This window comes from Ascaphus truei, chromosome 2, assembly GCF_040206685.1.
Source record: "Ascaphus truei isolate aAscTru1 chromosome 2, aAscTru1.hap1, whole genome shotgun sequence".
Lineage (NCBI taxonomy): Eukaryota > Metazoa > Chordata > Amphibia > Anura > Ascaphidae > Ascaphus > Ascaphus truei.
The window spans coordinates 362,183,240-362,203,506 of NC_134484.1; the positions used below are offsets into that span (position 1 = coordinate 362,183,240).

At 44.0% G+C, this 20,267-nt stretch overlaps 1 protein-coding gene across 4 annotated transcripts in view; it reads left to right on the forward strand.

Moving 5' to 3' along the window:
• UBE2E1 (ubiquitin conjugating enzyme E2 E1) overlaps positions 1 to 20,267 on the forward strand; it is a 70,773-nt gene that overhangs the window by 35,148 nt on the left and 15,358 nt on the right. For all 4 annotated transcript variants that reach the window (XM_075586943.1, XM_075586940.1, XM_075586941.1 and 1 more), the window contains one exon: positions 18,188 to 18,320. In XM_075586943.1, coding sequence (XP_075443058.1) covers positions 18,188 to 18,320 — 133 coding nt within the window. The remainder of the gene's footprint in view (positions 1 to 18,187; positions 18,321 to 20,267) is intronic.

The window sequence follows — 20,267 nt, forward strand, 5'->3', positions numbered from 1 at the left end:
CTCTAGTATCAAAGGTGTCTATAGATGAGCAATTCCGCTTGAGCCTAAGAAACTCACTTCGTGGAATGCCCCTGACATGATGCTCTGGGTGTGAACTAGCAGCATGGAGGACAGAATTGGTGATGGTATGTTTACGGAAAATATCCGTTTGAATCACTCCAGCCTCATCCACACAGATTTTGAGGTCCAAAAAGTCCACAGATGTTGAACTACAAACAAAGGTAAGTTTAATGTTGTGTTCTTTGTGGTTGAGTACACCGATGAAATCTGCAAAAGTAGCACTGGTACCTCGCCAGATTACCAGGATGTCATCGATGTATCTCATCCACAACAAACCCAAGTGACTGAAGTGCCGATTGTCATCCGAAAAAACAACCTCTCTCTCCCACCAGCCCAGAAACAGGTTAGCATAGGAGGGTGCATTGCTGTGACTCTTATCTGTAAATAATATTTGTTTTTAAAGACAGAATGAATTGTAATAGCTCCATAATAAAGTCAACCAAATCAACTGAAATGTCTTGCATAAGTAAATAAAATCTTGATGCTCTGAGGCCATCACGATGGGGAATGCTCGTGTACCGGGACTCTACATCACAGGTCGCAAGGATGGTGTGCTCGTCAACCGTGATGCAGTTAACCCTGGACAGCACCTCCATCGTGTTCCTTAGGATGGTAAGTTAATGACAGAGAGGCACAGGAATGAGTCAACGAATTGACAGGCAGGCTCACACAAACCCCCTATGCCTGAAACGATGGGTCTACCTGGTGGGCGAGAGGCGTTCTTATGGATTTTCAGCAGTAGATAGAATGTCGGCACTACCGGTAATTTAGGGATTAGGCCATCATAGTTGCGTTTAGTAACGACACCATCATCCAAAGCCGAGCGTAAAATGCAGTCCAACTCAGACCTGTAGAGGAGAGTAGGATCACACATAAGCTCGGCGTAACAGAGAGGGTCATGAAGCTGCTTAAGTAAGTGCCTCACGTTCATACATGGTTTTAGGCCATAACACAACATTACCTCCCTTATCTGATTGTTTCATTTCAACTGAGGTAATTTTTTGAAGTTCCTTAATAGCAGACCATTCGTTCTTATCCAGGTTTCTATGTCCATGTGCAGTAGGTAATTTTAGAATCTCATCCGTCACTACAGTGGCGAAGACGTCCACCTGAGAACAGCTCTGAATCGGTGGACAGAATGTTGACTTGGGCTTAGTCCGTAACATAATGTCTGTTGTGGTGGTGGTAACAATACGCTGTTCCTCTAGAAGTGCTACCAGATCATCTAAGGTCTGTTGGTCGCCAAGATCCCATGTAGAGGAAAGTGCTGGATCAGGCTCCGGATCTTGAGGTTTAGAGTAATATTTAAAAAAAAGTAACTTACGGCAAAAGAGGTTGAGATCCTTAATCACCTCGAATTTATCCATTTGTAAGGTTGGAGAGAAGGATAAGCCTTTCTGTATTACCTTAATTTGTTCAGCAGTAAGTATGACATCAGAGAGATTGATGATATTAAGATCATCCTCTACCTCCTCGGTAGTGTTTGTTCTGTGGTTTGCACCCGAATGTCTCTCTGTCTCTGAGTTGTCTTGTTTCCCCTCCTCGTCTTCCCCTTCCTCTTCTTGGGTGTGAGCCCCTGCCTAAAAAAGAAGAAGACGAGGCTCCGGAAGAACCGGCGGCAGATGTTGTAGCACGCTGTGTGTCAGTATCTGATGAATCAATATCAGTAGTAAGGGCTTCTGATGAAAGAGAATTATCTCTACCGTGATGTAAGGCCGTACTGCTCTTTTTACCTCTATGCCACTTATAGATTAGTTTGTTGTCAAAATCGTTCACATATCTAGTGAATTTCTTTTTTTTTAAATCCATTAACTCTTGTTCATATTTACGCAGATCACTTTCAACCTGTTCCATTACAGATGGAATAACATGAGTAATGTCTTTTTTGGCAGATTCAATTTTAGCAGTTACTTCAGCCAATACTGTTTTCTCATGATCAATGAGAATGGCAATCAATTCTAAAGAACATGTATTGAGTGATGTTTCCCACCTTTCTTTAAAACTAATGTCTGCAAATTCAAAGGATGGGAATAATTGTATCCGCAAGCCTCTAGGGATTAATTTATTAAGAAGATAGTAATCAAGGGCAGTTCGGTTCCACCAACTCCATAATCTCCTTTGTGACAAATGTTTAAAAGTCTTTAAAGCATCTATTTCTGTGGGTATAGGTGCTAAAGCGTCACTACCACTATGGGTAGGATCCGTACGAGAAATGGAAAAAGCTGCAGTGGCATTGGCAATTCTCTGTTCTTCCTGACTACCGAAATTCATACTAAGCTCTATTATAAAAAGAAAGATATGGGGGATAAAGGCGGAGCTGGTATACGAATTGCTTAAAGACAAAGCAAAGACATATGACAAAGAACACAAAGTATACCGCATGCACGCCTAGTGTAAAGATTACCCAAAAACTGTCATAGATATATGATGTAGTATCAATAGACAGTGGTGCTCAAAGGATAAAGATAATATAACACAACAGAAAAGTATCCATAAAGCAAGCACATGGGTATACCTAGAATAGATATATATACTCAAATTTATTGATAATAGATAAAAGCAGGGGGAGACATTTTAAAAAGGGAGGGGGTCTCCAAACTGACAATTCTGGTAACCATGGAAGCAAAAATGTTTTGGTGGAAGAGTAACACTAATGGCTATAGTGGTAAACAAACATCATAGACTGTGTCATAATGTGAGATACATATGATACTGGAGGTGGAATGAACAGTTGACAACCGAAATTAGACAAAGGTTGTACCCAAAAAATGCCACATACAGTAATTACTCGGCCAAAAGCACACAATACACACAGTAACACAGTGCTGCAGAAACTGTGTACTGGAAAATTGAGAAAAGGAATATGATAAACCTCATCCAAATAAAGCTATTTTAGGCTCAGAGTGAAAGTGCCAGATGGATAAGTCCTAAGACATAGAAAGCATGTAGCATCATAGTGTGGAGTTCATAATACTTCACCAAAGTCTGATAGCACAGAACAAATTGCAAGTAAATCCTTAATGGTGAAAAGTCAGGGGTCCCCCTCCAAACACTCCCACTCCAACGCGTTTTGACATATATATATGTGTGTGTATGTGTATATATATATATATATATGTATATATATATATAACCATTTATTTCCCCGCCAAGCTCCATCTGCAGCCTCGACCCGCCGTCGCCTTGCGTAACGTCAGAACGCTGACATCACCACGTACGGGCCGGAGATGCCATAGAGGACGCGTCTCCCGCCGTCATGGCAGTGAGGATGCCGAAGCGGAGGTAGTAGGAATCCCCACGGTGCACTGTGCTGTGGCCGAAGGAGTCAGACATATCAAATAAGTGAATGTGGCATATAGTAGGATGAGATAAATCCCCACAGGGGAAGCAACTCTGCACCAGAAATAAGTTACAAAAATCACATACAAGCATTATGAAAGTTTGGACTGTACACAGAGAATATTAATAAACAAATCATGTATAGATGTTGCTTGTAGTCCACGATATTAAATCCAAAATCCCATGCTGAAAGGAGACAAGATTATCTCCCATCAAGGAAGCACTTTAAAATGAGTTGCTCATTAAGTCCCCCGCCATTGCTAGATTGTAATGTATGGATTCAATAAGCCTCTCTGCTGAGGAGGGCTGTATCCCTAACAGGGGCCCCTTGTGTAGGTGGGATGGTCTCTCTGCACGGGCCCTTGTGGTTTACTATATATAGGGAAGACAATCAGGATGATGTAAGTAAGATTTATAGAGCATAAAAGTGATTAAAAAGGGGCACTGAACTTACCATCTTAGTTCAGCATTGTATAGAACGGGTGCGCAAACTGGGGGGACGGGGCGCACAAGGTTTTCTGGGGGGGCATGGCGCTTACAGAGGCCCCTCGCTCTTCCCCAAAGCATTTAAATTAAATGCTGGGGGACTGCGCGAGGACTCTGTAAATTGTCTTGCCTTGTCCCCGATGGCGCGTTTCTGCACTAAGAATTATGGACATAGAGTCCATACCACCTAAACAAGGGGCCTCACCTTCACAGGTGATATCTGCAGCCTAAACATTGGTTTCTTTTGGCACATTCAATCTTTTCTGAATAGCAAGTCCGTGTGCTTGTTTCACTCCCAATCTCTACTGTTGATTTCTCTGGGACCTCATGATATCCTTCTGATATGGAGCACCAGCTGATAAGTAACCTATGATTTTTTTTACAGTGTGCCTGCATTACCCTTCTTATGTGAAGAGCTAGATTAGCTACATGTTTGATCAGTGAGCAGCTCAAAGTAGGATGTGACAGTGACACTCTCCCTCTCCACCTTTAATACTTTTTTTATTGTTGTGTGAAAATAAAGGCTTTAATAAAGCAGGTGGTTATTCCTTATAGAAGTTTAGGCACTTAAAGCTGCAATCCCATCTCACCTAACCCCTCTAGATCCCTATACGAGTTAAACTGGTACAATGTCAGTATCTTGCCTCCTGAGCATGTCCTGCTCCCATTTTTTCACTAGTGTTAAAAAAACATTAATTCTCTAGCTTTTGGGGTTACCATCATAACCTATTAAATTGCAATGGGCAGTGTGGAGAGATTCATTTTGAGCTCCCAGACACTTCAGATTTGCAAAGCTTATCTCCTGAACAAAGCCTCCGATCTTAGAAATAAAAACAGCTATGGAATAGATGGGTAAAAATGCCAAACAAAAAAGGAGATGGTGCAAGCTGCTGCTTCAATAGCTTTGTTTATGGTCCTTCTCTTACACAGGGACTTCCTATTTGCTAAGCTGTGCTATGACATATCCCCAATTAGGAGTCTCAGTCCATCCTATTTTCATAATGTGGGTTTGGGGTGCCGTGTTGTGCCTAATTCCTTATACAGACACCTACTCGGCTGCTTGTTGAAGTTGAATAATAGGTAAGTTCTTCTGCTGTAATTGAACTCCACAATTTCTCTGCATGGTCTTTTCTTTATGATTTCTGCCATGTTTTTAGTGCAGCCACCAATTTAAAAAGGCAATCCAACAGCTAAAAAAAATATTTGTTTTAATATATGCAGCCCTTTGATTACCTTTTATATTAAACTTCCTAAGCGGCCGATCAATTTGTTCTCCCGTAATCGATAAGCAGAATCATGCTTCCCAGGGTTCACTGAATGGCTGCCTTTCATGTTCAATCAGTGTAACTCGGCAGCTACAATGTATTCTTATATTATTAAGGTAACATTATATATTGTTACAGTTTGCAGCTCAAACTGCTGGGAACATTGACAACAAATGATCACAAACAGGAAAGTGTTGCAAAGATCTTACACAGCTGGGGAAGTGTGCTAAAACCTGCGATAGAAATCAAAGAATGCTCTGTATATTAAACTCATTAAAAATGGCATCAATAGTTGAATTTAAACATTTACAAAAAAGGGTAATAAGTATTATCTAATACTACAGAACTGATTTATTTAAAAAAAAAAAAAAACAGAATAATGCTTGATTTGATCCTTTAAGGTGCCAAATGTAGACTGAATGTAATGAACTATACCCACCTTATGGGTTTGTGCCTGATTCAAATCAATTGCTGTGTCTTTTCGATACCACATAAAACAGATTGCATGGACATCTCTTTAGCTAGGTTTTTTTTTTTTTTTTAAGTCTTTAAATCATTTTCCAAAGTGACAAAACCTCAATGGAACACTTTATTTAGAGCACAAATAAATGCTTTCCGCTGTAATTTTTGGCAAATGACAAGAACACACCGTTTTCCTCTATTTTTTAAAACTGTATATTGTCTTAAACGGCGCCGAGTCACCATGTAATTTCGTATTTGTGAGATAATCCAGCTGGGGTTTTTTTCCAACTGTAGTAGAAGTTGTTGAAGAGCAGGAAATCTGAGTTGGTGGATATTACATATGATATTATAGAAGCAGTTCATCCTAATTTTGTTTTTAGCCTTTTTTCTATCATGGCTATGTACACAGTCATCTTTTAGCATACATTTGTGGCATTATGGATGTTATAAAATGTAGTGAAGCGTTTCTTTGCTTTCCTCGATGTATTTAGCAAAAGCTGTTCCCTGTTTAATGTAGGCAATTTCAGCATAGACTTGATTTATGGAAATGTAGTTTGCTGAAGGAAAGGTGCATAAGCAGAAAGCTTAGGCCGTGTTTATACAGAAAAACGTGTGCAGCGGCAAAACAAGTAGCATACATACAATGAAAGTGCTCATACCGATGGTCGCGGCATACTGCAAAGGTGACGGCTGGGGAAGAGACATCCAAATTAGTTTTCCTCTGGTGACGGCCGTGTCACATGAGCGGTTCGGCCAATGAGGGCGAACCGCTCGTGGCCACGCCTCCGGCACGCCTACAAGCCTCCTCTGCCCTGTCTCCCCGGTATAATCAAGATGCTGCTCGGCGGCACAGAATAGCGCTGCCACCTTGCAGCACTTGGTATAATCTCAGTCTTGGGGAATCTGGGTTATTGTGGTCATTTTTAGTGTTGCAGGGGCTCTTTTGTATATAGGGACGCTCCACATCACTACGTAATACATTAGCCTCTCAAACTTATTTATTCATCAATGTAATAAACTTTTAAGTAGCCCATCCGAAAACCTGTACAGGTAAAGTTGACTATAGGTGCAATCCCTGTTACTTGGCAACAAAAAAGAAATGTGAAAACAGCAGTGTAATTGTCTTCCTTAAACACAATCCTACCTCAAGCAAATATTTAGATGGCCAATAAGGATACACTAGGGGAGAGAACTTTGTCCGTGCAAATTCTATTTGGCACACCATATCATATGAAACAGTCAGCCTCCTCTTGACATGCATTAATCACCTGTATTTAAATACTTAAACATGTCAGTAGCAGATTAATTTTGGTCCTTGGAAGAACTGCACCTTTTACAAAGCAAGCATCTGTATTTATTGGCAAAGCAGATGTTATTGGATTCTATTATCTCACAGAGGTGCTCAAACTTGCTGCGCCTCCTGCCTGCCCTCCCCCAGTGTCGCGCCTCCCCTCCTTAACTTTAATTCGATGTCAAATGACGCCGCAGGGTCATGTAACGGCACCGCCATTTGATGCCGCAGGGCGATGAGCGTCAAATGACACCGCGGGGTCAGGGGACGTCACGTTGCCATGGCGACGCGTCGCACGAAGCCGGCTGACTTTAGTTAAGGCCCTAGCAGCTAAAGATTTTACTCATACCTTGAAGGTACATTTTCACTTTGCAGCAAACATTAGAGTTGTAATAAAAAAATGAAAGCACAGCCAAGTATCACATTCTTTACCATAGTCATAGTGTAATATTTAGGCCCTAAAGACTAATTGAGAAATGCACAAACATGTCACAGGATAAATCTTAGGTACTTTTCTTGATAGAGACTCTTAACCAAAGGGAGGAATGGACACAAACTCCAACGCTGCGGTGATTAGCGCTGAGAACATATAGAACTTGTACAAAAAGTATTCGTTTCTCTCTCTTATTTTTTGTTTTTAAGTCTAATTTTGCCTTCACTATTCATAGCGTCTAAGGCTGGGTGCCCAGTGGCTGCTGCGGCGCGCGCACTACAGTGAGCGCACCGCACACAAGGCACAGCACTCTATGGGGCAGGCCTCAGTCAGTGTGCGTGCGCTCACAAGCAGTGATGCGCAACCGCCTTGGCCCCCCCCCCACCCACCCACCAAAGGTCACAGCGGAAACAGGTGCATGCGCCGCCAGACGCTGCGGCGCGCGTGCAGCCGTGACCACTGGGGCCGTAGCTTTATTCCTCCTGCAGCCCATTGTGACATGACCATGCTAAAAGCGGTGTGAGTATTGGAAGCATTATTTGTCTCTGGTAATGTCTTAGGGCTCGTCCAGGGTGGAGCTGAGCAGGTGCGCACGCTCACGGTATACACTTTGCGACAATGCACGTGTCCTGCGTGAGCTGGCGGGTGCGCCTGCTCGGAGCTCAGCCGCTTGCTGAGCGAGCAAATTTGAATTTGCCGCTCGCACGCGCTTCACGTGAGCGGTTCGCCCAAAGAGGGCAAACCAGCTCCGACGCGCGCGCACATAGCCGGCCAAGAAAGCACGGCCGAGCAGGGCGCAAAGCTGGAGCGCCAGCGCGCCTCTACTCACCCTGGACGAGGCCTTATCCGCATCTCTCTGGTACGAACAGTTAATTTTGTCTAGTGTTTGCTTTATAAAAATATATAAATAAATATTCTACAGTGAAACTCAAGTAGGATATGTGCTGGAAACTGGTGAGCAGGGGCGAGTGCCGTTTAATGCAGCAGTCTCGCCTAACAAACACTGACGTGGCGGCTTCTCATTGGCCTGTGGGACCCGTGAAATTGGGTGGCTGTCTTGATTTTACTTCAGTGAGCTTGATCACTGGTAACGCCACCAGTTTAGCTGCGATGGACCTCTCGATTCTCATGCTGTGGGGATGGGTTGTTGAATGTTTCCATTTTATCTGCTTATGTTGTTTCTTCTGCTACAGTTTCATGTACTGTATGCTCCACCTATGTACTGTGTTGTTTTCTGAGTTTGCCATATTGTGCTTCTATTCAGATTGAGCCATACACCTCTACTTCCAGACATTCTGTCTTGAAATGTGAGGTCTTGTGAATGCAGATAAACTCTTGGGATTAGTTTGGAAACATTTTAAAGCAGCAGTCTTAAGCTTTTTTTGCCCAGTAATATGTCCATTAATATGTCCATTAATACAATCCACACAATGATAAGTAATTTGCTAAATTGCCAATCGATCCGTTTTCCAGATTCGGTTGGGGTGTTAACTAAATGGCTGTCCGTACAGCAGAAGAGGACCAAAGATGCAAAGTTCTGTGGGGAAGATCATGTGACCAGGCAGTCACTAGATACAATTGGTGCCCTGCTAGAGAGAGAGAGCGAGCAGGGCTCAAAAAGGGGGGTGCCAGAGCCTGTTTCAGAAGAGTAAGGGGATGTGACTTTGTAAATAATTGCTATAGAAACAAGAAATGATTGTTACATTAGAATACATAAAAAATGTAATTTAGAGTTGTAGCATTTAAAAAAAATGTATTTTCTCATAGTACAAAACTGATTTATTAAAAAAACACACACGTAGGATATTGCTTGGTCAGCAGCTTTAAATGGTAAAACATAAATTCACTTGGGTAACACAATACAGGCATTCCCCGGTTTAAGGACACTCACTTTAAGTACACTCGCGAGTAAGTACATATCGCTCAATAGGCAAATGGCAGCACACGCATGCGCCTGTCAGCACGTCCTGAACAGCAAAACTGGCTCCCTACATGTACCGAAGCTGTGCGCAAGCGGGGAGACTATAGAGGCTATTACACATGCGTTTATTACATCAGTTATGCATGTATATGACGATTGCAGAACAGTATATGCATCGATAAGTGGGGAAAAAGGCAGTGCTTCACTTTAAGTACATTTTCGCTTTACATACATGCTCCGGTCCCATTGCGTACGTTAATGTGGGGTATGCCTGTACAATTTTGGTATAGTGTGTGCTATCCATGACTAACATGCTTTATTTAGTGATACCTTTTTTGAAGTGAGACTTCCTTAGTGGCACCTCATTCGTGATGGGGCAAAAAAGAATTGTGGAGACAGAAATGAAACGGATGTGACGTCAGTGCTGGCAGTTGAGGCCGAGCTGTGTTCTGGCTCAGCCCGACCCCAACACTGACATCACAACCGCTCCACAAATCAGATGCGGCGGCGGCGGCGATAGCCGCCGGCACCGCTCCTAATCACCCCCCCGAACCCCACACCCCCCACACACCGTGACATATGCCGCCGCCGCTCCTAACGGCCGCTGCCATGCCGCGCAGCCTCTCTCCTCCCTACCTCCGCTTTCCTGCGTCCCGCTGAGCGCCGCCGGGGTCGGAGGAGGAGAGGAGCCCCACAGCACCATCAGAAGGGGATCGCTGCAGCGCTCCCCTCGAAGCCAGCTCCTGCTGACGATGACGCGCTGCCCCCCTTCCCCGCCGACACTGCCTCTGCCCACGCAGCACTTCCGGAGGGGGGGGGGCTTTATTAAGGTATCTGCCCGGTGCCCGGTGCGGCCGCGTCTAGCCGGAGGGGGGTGGGGGAGGGAGGAGAGACTCAGGCAGAGCCGCCGCGGGTCCGCAGCTCTGCCTGTCTGTGAGGGGGGGGGGGTGTGAGGAGAGACTCAGGCAGAGCCGCCGCGGGTCCGCAGCTCTGCAGCTCTGCCTGTCTGTGAGGGGGGGGGGGTGTGAGGAGAGACTCAGGCAGAGCCGCCGCGGGTCCGCAGCTCTGCCTGTCTGTGAGGGGGGGGGGAGGAGAGACTCAGGCAGAGCCGCCGCGGGTCCGCAGCTCTGCAGCTCTGCCTGTCTGTGAGGGGGGGGGGGTGTGAGGAGAGACTCAGGCAGAGCCGCCGCGGGTCCGCAGCTCTGCCTGTCTGTGAGGGGGGGGGGGGGGGAGGAGAGTCTCAGGCAGAGCCGCCGCGGGTCCGCAGCTCTGCCTGTCTGTGAGGGGGGGGGAGGAGAGACTCAGGCAGAGCCGCCGCGGGTCCGCAGCTCTGCCTGTCTGTGAGGGGGGGGGAGGAGAGACTCAGGCAGAGCCGCCGCGGGTCCGCAGCTCTGCCTGTCTGTGAGGGGGGGGGGGTGTGAGGAGAGACTCAGGCAGAGCCGCCGCGGGTCCGCAGCTCTGCCTGTCTGTGAGGGGGGGGGGGGGAGAGTCTCAGGCAGAGCCGCCGCGGGTCCGCAGCTCTGCCTGCCTTTGAGGGGGGGGGAGTCAGGAGAGAGGGGGCAGGACACAGAAAGAGAGACACACATACAGTGACAGACACACACACATACATATACACACACACACACACACACTGACTGACACACATACACACACTGACTGACACACATACACACACACTGACTGACACACGCACACACACTGACACATACACACACACTGACTGAAACACACACACACACACACACACACACTGACTGACACATACACACACACACTGACTGTGAATAGGTTAGGGGGATGTGTGAGGTGCAGGGGGGCTGCGCATACGTCACACGGTCACACGCACGCACATGGTCACACGCACGCACATGGTCACACACACGCACATGGTCACGCACACACGCACAGTCACACGCACACACACACAGTCACACGCACACACACACAGTCAGTCGCGCACACAGTCAGTCGCGCACACAGTCAGTCGCGCGCACACGCACTGTCACGTGCACCGTGCACTGTCACGCGCACACGCACTGTCACGCGCACAGTCACACACAGTCACACAGTAACACGCACAGTCACACGCACAGTCACACGCACAGTCACACAGTCACACGCACACACACACACACGAGGAATTCACGCTTAGTGCAAATACAAGGGATGTGTACGCATGTTCTAAGTCAAATTTATTTGCGTTTTGTCAATGAAATTGTATTTTGATTTTTAATTAAAACATCACGAATACAAATACAATTTCTGTGACAAAAGTCGAAGAAGTTTCACTTACTATGCGCGTGCACAGCACACACAGCGTTTTTTTTTTTATTTATGGCTGATATTTCCCAGCTGTGTGTACATTTGCTTGTGGGGGGTGGGAGGAATTACCATCTTTCAAATCGGTGGATTATTTAGTCTCTCTGTTCGAGTGTCACCGGCTATTATTTTGAGTCATTTTTATAATAAAATATAAGGAGCCATAAAAGGAGCAGCCACATATGATGAACAGAAAGTCGTTTAAGAGAATGACAATGGTAACATTGCTTTAGTTTCTGTTGGTGTTAGTTGAGTCCATGGTTGATGGTCGGTTTCTTTTCTTGAGACTGGTGGTGGTGGTACACTTGAGTTCTGTTTTCAGTATCTATGCATTTTTAATTCCCCAGGTATTGGGCACTGAAAGCTGGAGTGACTGGGATTGATTAAAATGGCAATTACTATAGAAACCACATATATCAAAGCACCTGAAATGCCATGTCCTAATATGCCTTTGGCTGCAATTTTTGTAGTGGGCTCAGCTACTTTTAAACAAGAGCAATAAACTGTGCAGCAAAAAAACAAACAACTTTTTGATTCTTAGAATAAATATCCTACATGTGTGTTTTTAAATAAATCAGTTCTGTACTATGAGAAAATACTTGTAGTATTTTTTTTTTTAACAACTCTGAATTACATTTTTAATGTATTCTGAATTACATTTTTAATGTATTATAATGTAACAAGCCTTTTTTGTTTCTAGAGCAACCATTTACAAAGTCACACTGACTGCAGAATACTCCTGCAGTCATTTAGTCAACCCCCAAGCTGAATCTTCGCCCATCGATCACAGGAGAACGGATCGAACGGCAACTTAGCTAATTACTTATCATTGTGTGGATTGTATTGATGCACATATTACAGGGACTTAAAAAATAATAATAATAATTAACGCCGGCTTGGAATGCTGCTTTAACTGTTATAGGAGCAAACGGGTAATTAGTCGTAGTAAGCAAGGGGGAGATGAAAGAAAACCCTGTAAATGTTGCACACTAATAAACAATAATGGAAGAAGGATAGTATTCATTATCGTTTGAGTGTGCAACACTTACAGGTTTTTCTTTCCTCTCACCCTTGCTTACTATTACAGGAACCACCCGCCAGCATTATGCTGCTCTGTGAATTAAGTCACATTGGTAATGTTGGATAATGTTTGAACCAAAGATCCACAAGGTGCTGTGACCGTCACCAACAACCCTTCTAGAATCCCTTGATTTCGGTGCGAGTACACAAACACTACCTTCTAATACTAATGTATCCTCTTGGCTAACAGTGTTGCTGTTCTAAATATATTTATTATAGAAAATGCTGAAAGACTGTTACATGGCTACTAATTGGATTGTTTTGAGTCTAGTTAGGATGGAATGGATCACCTGAAAAACGGGAGGGGAAAATCTGTTGGGCTATTTGGTTCCCACTAGACTTGGGAACACATCTGCAGTTTTGGTGTTTTTCCTGCAGTGAAAACAGAAGCCAAGTGTGCTTTATTCAATGTGAGCCTGAGCCATAAACCATGATCATTGATGAAATGCTACAAATTGTCATCCTTTCTGTGGTGCAATTTACCATGAAGATAAAGATGTTTTGAGATCTATTGCCGGAACAGATGCATATGTGTTAAGAATAATGACACAAACCTCAGGGTTGGAAGTGCCTGGAAACAATTTATCAGGCTTCTTTTCAGCTGTTCTTTTGTTTTTTGTTTTGTTTTTTTTTAACTTCCACAGTGTCAGAATGATAAACAATGCATCATTTTACAATTATTTTTAATATCTGAAAGGTGCAGTAGCATTTCCAAAGTTGCAAATATTGTAAGTGAATTCTAAAACCATTTTAATAAAACACAACGGCGGCTGTTTTTACTAGAGCATTTGGAGGTCTATAAAAAGGATGGTGCCCGCTGCACCATAACTAGGATTCAGGTTTTAAATGTAAAACACGACCTAAGGATCATCTTGCACTTAAACCCAACAAAGTTCCAGCTCTTGTAGCAGCACAGCCACAGGTGTGGAAACAAACAAAAATGACACCAACAAATAACAAAATCAAATATCTCAATTTTCTTTTCATTGTTTAACTGATAAATGCGGCTTTTTTTTATTTATTTTTTAATAAATTGAGACCACTGGCAAAAAAAAAAAAACACAGATTTTACATTAAAAAAAAACAAACATTGACAGAATCCCCAACTATTACATACGGGAAGGAAAGCAGACTAGTTTATGCTACACCGGTGCTAGCACTTGTCAGCAACACTGGAGCGAAGTGAAACATGTATTTGTATACATGTACATACACCATGAGAGCAATAACAATCAACCTCAAAAGTGAACATCTTGAGGGGGGGAACAGCGTTCTGCGTGTCCGATACCCTAGGGGAAGGTTGGAGGGAAACAGATGAGCATAAAAATTCCATGCCATGTTAGATGATGTGAAATGCAGCTGTTGTGTGCTGCTAGAGGACAAATATGGCAGGTTTGTTTATTTTAAGTGGACTCTTGTCTTCAGCATACCAAGAGGAGTCCAATGCCCCTTTCTGTGCTGCTGGGCCAGCACACTCCTTTAACATTCACGCTTACTCCAGGTTTAATGTGAACTTGTACAAGTACGTGCACCCGTTTAACCTATTTGCTCCAGGAGAAAGCCAGCTTTTTTTCAGCACAAAGTGGTTGTACATGATGGTGTGAATGCTACCATCAGTCAAAGTGATGCTTGATCACTCTACATTTCACACGGTGCATATCTTTCTCCGCACACTTTTTGATGATTCCAATGGAGCATTACGCTCGATTGCCTCTTGTGTGCTTTCTAGCAGGGGCCTTGTCTGAATTGTGACCTCGCTGTTGGTCTTGAAATGTAGATTTGTTCCCGGCTGCACAAAGGGTTTCATGTAAGATCGCCATTGAAGTCAATTGCAATGGGGTTAGATTGTTTTAACTATTATTTTGAAACATGTTGGTGAATCAGGGGAGTGGCTATTGATGAGTTCATACATCATTGATTGCCAGACTTCAGAGAAGGCATTCTTATTCACTTTCTTCTTCAGTCATCGGTCATGGGGGGGGGGGGGGGGTGTGGGTGTGTGTGTGTGTGTGTGTGTGTGTGTGTGTGTGTGTGTGTGTGTGTGTGTGTGTGTGTGTGTGTGTGTGTGTGTGTGTGTGTGTGTGTGTGTGTGTTATGACAATGGGAAATGCCGGAGGCCATTTTATTTTTGCTTTTAAATTACGTTTTTGAAGTGAAACTTCTTTGCTGGCACCTACAGGGTTTTCATGGGGAAAAAATCCTTACCTTGAAATGAAAAACCGTAACGCAAGTGACATCACGGTAGTAATGGGCGTGCACCCGTTGCGCGTGGCTGTCGCGCTCATGCATGCGCAAAATAAACCGTATTCTAGCCCGCACAGAGCTTACACTAAACGCGCACAAGAAGGGATCCCGGTGCTGAAAAACACACACTGAGTGGCACACACACACTGAGTGACACACAGTCACACCCAAGGAATTCACAGTTGGTATAAATATAGAAGTGAAAATAGCTAAAACGGGGTGTGAGCCGAGCACGCATGTTCTAAGTCAAACTTCTTTGCGTTTTGTCACTGAAATTGTGTTTTGATTTTTAATTAAAAACACCATCACAAATACAATTTCTGTGACAAAAGACAAAGCAGTTTCACTTAAAATGCGCGTGCTCGGCACACACACCCTTTTTTTTTTTAGTTATGACTAAATTAATTTTAACATATACTGTATATTTTTAAGATTTAAGAATTCCCTTTTAAATGTAATTGGAGGGTATGCATGACATTTTTTCCCTGATCCCAAGGCCTGAAGTTCCATTGTGTATTAAGCGAGTGTAATGAGGTGTTAAAAGTGTCACAAAGTGGAAAAATCTGAATTCCATGCCAAAGGTATTATCTAAAATGCATAAGTTGAAAGTCCTATGTTTGCACAATTAGACAAAAATAAGTGTTTTTTAATCAGGTAATTTAAACTCCATTGAAATGTAAGTGAAACGTGCAGCGCTGCTTTGATGTGTCCGGTGCGTACACCACTGTGCACAGAATAGAATTACTGGCCCATGCTGCAGGTATTTATAGAAGTCGCGAGTTGATTCATACATCAGCCTGTGTTTCTTGCTTTTATCTGTCCCCTTTGTTGGAGCATTGTCACTTAATATAATACCAATTTCCACAAAGATTTTCTGTTTTTGTGTCAAAATATTGATTACAAAAAAGTTTTGTGGAGTCTTAAAAACAGCCTCCATTAGGCAATGAGGCATTTTCCAAGGACTGCAACTTGAGAATGACTGTAGCATTCTTTCCTTTGCTTAACAATGAAGTGTGATGTATTAGGTGTCATGTCTTATCCTTTCTATTAAGACAGCCCCATACATGGAAACAGAGGTCAAAACCATGTTCCATGCTGGGCACACTGGTAGTGTAATGCTTGTACAATATGTACATGATGTTCATTACTAACTGTAAGCCATATAAACCACAGACCACAGGTTACGGAAACACTGAAAATAGCTAGCTTAAACTCCTTAAATTGGTGTTTCCTGCAACGGTTCACAGTGGTGACAATTGCATGGACGCTCCATAAGTCTTACTTTTATGTGGCATTGAGAACACCTATTTGTTTTTATGACTGTTTTCTTCCCTCCGCTCAAATCGAAAATGAATTGGCTGAAGAATAAAGCAATAAAGATTATGTATGATCATACACGTCGAACCCTCCCCATTGGTTTCAACTTAAATAAGGAAGTTCACAAACCTGTCAGCAGTTCAGTAGTTATCCAGGTCACTTACTATACTTAAACTTACATTTAGTATTGCTTGTCATATTGTCTCTGCTGCTCATGGACCCATTGGTTCACAAAGCATAACTTTTTTTTATTTATTTTTTTTTGCACACAATTGAATAATGTCTTATTTTTACGTCTTCCTAAACATAAAATTAGGAAAGCAGGATGGATATCAATCAATTATGTCTTCCAACCATGACCTATGCTGGCGCTCTTCAACTAGCTTTCCAAAGGGACTCTCCAAAGATCAAAAAACATTTAGTAGTAGAAGGAACACAATCTTTTTCAAATGTCATTTTATATACATTTAAAGACTTAAAAAGTTAATATATCTCAATATTTTGAAAGCATTTAGAACCTCTGCTAAAAAAAAAGAAAGAAAAAAAGAGTAAGCTATTAAGCACCCGCCACCTCCAAAATAATTATGAAGAAACAACCTCATTAGATATCAAAATTACAATTTATTCCCAGACAACCTTCGATGGATTGTAGATCTAATTCACCTGGCTAAAAGGGGTGCCTTCCCATCAATGCTCCTCTCTTTAGAAATTGAAATGGTGTTGACAGAGTAGAGCTGAAGGTGGTTTAGCAGTACCGTTTCTGCAGACATACTATCTGGCCTTGCAAATTGCTCAACTAACGGCTTAGCACGCTGCACCCAATCTAGTGAGATGGGTGGGAATAGAAAATGCCCTTTAGGAACCCTCACGTAGCTCAGTCCTGATGTGACTTCCCAACAACTGCAGATTAGATACAGATGGAATCCTACCAACTATTTCCCACTTGCTGAAAACATGGGACAGAGTTGCTTTGAAGCGAGGTCTCTTGACTGCTCATACAGGCATGCTCCCCATCTGTAGAAACCAACTTGTCACATGTCAGTATAGAATTGAGGTATACTCTGAGAATTGTCGTTTGCCCTAAAATAGGCAAGCCGTTTAATGTTAGAAGTATATGCTATAGAGATGTATAGAAATAACTGTTGGCATAATAGTGCCTTTGTAATCAAGCTAAGTCTGTGTTCCCTCCCCCATCTCCTGCCCAGGATTTTACTGTCTTTACCCTGACATTCTCCCCTCTCTAGTACATTTTTTTTCTGTATCCCACCCCAAACATTTTCAACTCACATAGTCACCACCTTCACCGTGTTAGAACACTATACATCATATAAGATCTGTACCAAATGGTAAGGTCATATTTGCATAACCTGAACTTACGTGTGAGTTTCAGTATGAAAAATGGCACTTAACGGCCCAAGAAACTAGTATGAAATTAGCAGGGAGTTCAAGGGCCACAGCAAGGCCCTTTTCCGGTCGCCAGTTGTAGAGGCCTGGCCTATGCTCTTCCTGTCAGAGACCAAGCAGTAGAGGAGCATGAAAGGAACTGTGAAGTGGAGGGCAGGTCCTACTTAAAGTGACAATCACCCCACCAGAAGCCTAGGAGGTTAACTCCTATAATATTAATACCTTGCCCCATGTACATGCCCTGCTCTTTAAATGTAAAAAAATATATAATTTTCTTATAGCTTCTGGGGTTGCTACTGGGCTTAATGTGTCAATCGCTTATATCTCCTAATTTGGTGCAGCGGATTGATGGGGGCAGGGAGGTGGGAGTCAATTAATGCAGACTGCTGTTTTATGCAGTTACTTAAAAGGAATAACTAAAGGAAGTGAAACCATCTCCCCAGTTTCAGCTTGTCATGTTTACAAACAATAAAATCTAATGAAACATTATTTAGAAAATAGTATCATGCATCAACTGAACTAATTAAATGTGTCTTTATAACCAGTGTGTTTTCCTCTCACAGTGCCGGCCCAAAGGGAGATAACATCTATGAATGGAGATCAACGATCCTAGGTCCCCCAGGCTCTGTATATGAGGGAGGAGTTTTTTTCTTGGACATCACATTCACACCTGAATATCCATTCAAACCGCCAAAGGTGAGTAGTTAAGAGTTTGCGTGCTCTGTACAGGGCCCCGAGAGGGGGGGGGGGACAGCCGGTACTGGTGTCCCGGGCACAGTTGTGGCGGGGGGCCCGGTGGCCGAAGAAAGCAGTTGCCAGCGGGCCCCGGCTCCCCCACCTGCAGGCCTCTATCTCTGTCCCACGCCGGACCCTCTGACGTCAGCGCATGACGGGCCTCTCTGACATCGGTGTGCCGGAAGCGAGTTTGGCCCAGCTTCCGGCTCGCGGCGCCATGAGTGGGTGAGCAAGCACGCGCTGAAGTCAAAAGTCCGGCGTGGGATAGAGGAAGAAGCAGGTGGGGAGAGCCGTGGCCCGCTGGCAACTGCTTTGTCTGTTGTTTGTTTTTAATATGTACTGGGGGAGTGGGGGTCTTTTTAATGTGTATTGGGGGACTGGGGGGATTTTTAATGTGTTTTGGATTTGTGGGGGGCTTTTCACTGTGTGGGGAGCTTTTTACTGTGTATTGGGGGACCAGGGTTTTTTTACTGTGTATTGAGGGAGTGGGGAGGCGTTTAACATGTATTGGGGGAGTGGGTGGGCTTTTTACTGTGTATTGGGGGAGTTGAGGGCTTTTTACTGTGTATTGGGGGGACTGAGTGAGAGTGGGGTAAATGATGGAAGGTGGGGCTGAGTGAGAAGAGAGGGGGGAGTGAGTGACGAAAAGAGGGAGTAAGGCTATGCTCAGGGTGCCAGCGTCGCAATGGAGAGTGCGCAGCCGTCTCCCGCGCAATGTGTGAACATCCCTACTACTGAGCTTCAGGAGATTAGGGCGGCGATCGGGGGAGTGACGAACGCATCACGGAGCTGGTTCGCCCTCATTGGCTGAACCAGCTCATGTGACGCTGACGTCACGCGACTGTAGCCTCTAATCTCAAAATCACTTGTATCCCCAAGCTGCAGCTGCGTCGACGCACTACAGCGCCGCCAGGTGCCGCAACTACCACGCCACCTTCCATAGACTACCATGAAAGAGTCCCTGACGTGTGCGTGCACGTAAGCGCACGTCGCGACTCCGGCACCCTGAGCACGGCCTAAGAGTGAGACGCAGGGGAGAGATATACATGCGGGGCGGGAGGGGGGTGAGTGAGGAAGAGGGAGTGAGACGTAGGGGAGAAAAATACATGGCAATAGAGGGGGCTTGTGAGGTGTGAAATGAGGGGGCGGGGGCCCAGACGTAACTCTCGTCCTGGGCCCTGGGAAATCTGTCTGCGGCCCTGGCTCTGTACATCGTTTTAAATTGCCTTTTATCTGAACTTTTGGTATCACTAGACTGGGAAGATAATGTAATTCCACTTCTATAGCAATACCTACATGTTCTGTAATAGCAGGACTGTTTAATGTAATCGTTCCATGATGATATTATCCCACTATCTCCACAAAGGTAGAGTTCAACTAGACAACACACAGTACTTAAGTGAATTGGCAGGCAGGCAGCAACAAATCACTGTAATCATTTGGCATATAATAATTAATGACCCTGTATCCCTTACACAGCTCAGAAAAGTCTACCTCATTGATATTACTTTTTCATCCTAACTACATCCTCCATTGCGAAATCATCCAGTACATTTTGTTTTGGAGAAATTCTTTATGGGTAATGTATTTTGTGTGAAACATATCCATGTAATCTCCATTTGGGAACAGAAGTACAGACAATGTAACATTTCTATGGACACAAGGAACTGAAGGTGGAGTTCAAACTGTGCGCTCCCATGTGTCACTAGCGGGGTGGACAATAGAAGTCTGTCACCTGCCAAAGGCTGGCCAAGTCTCCCAGTTATGTACCGTGAGTGAATGTCTGAAAAGGGGGTTCATGTTGGATACGGCAGCACCGCTACTCATTCTCCAGCCACTGACATTTTGGTCAGGAAGTTGCTTCTCTGATACTTATGGATGCACACTGATGTGTGATCCAGCTTAATT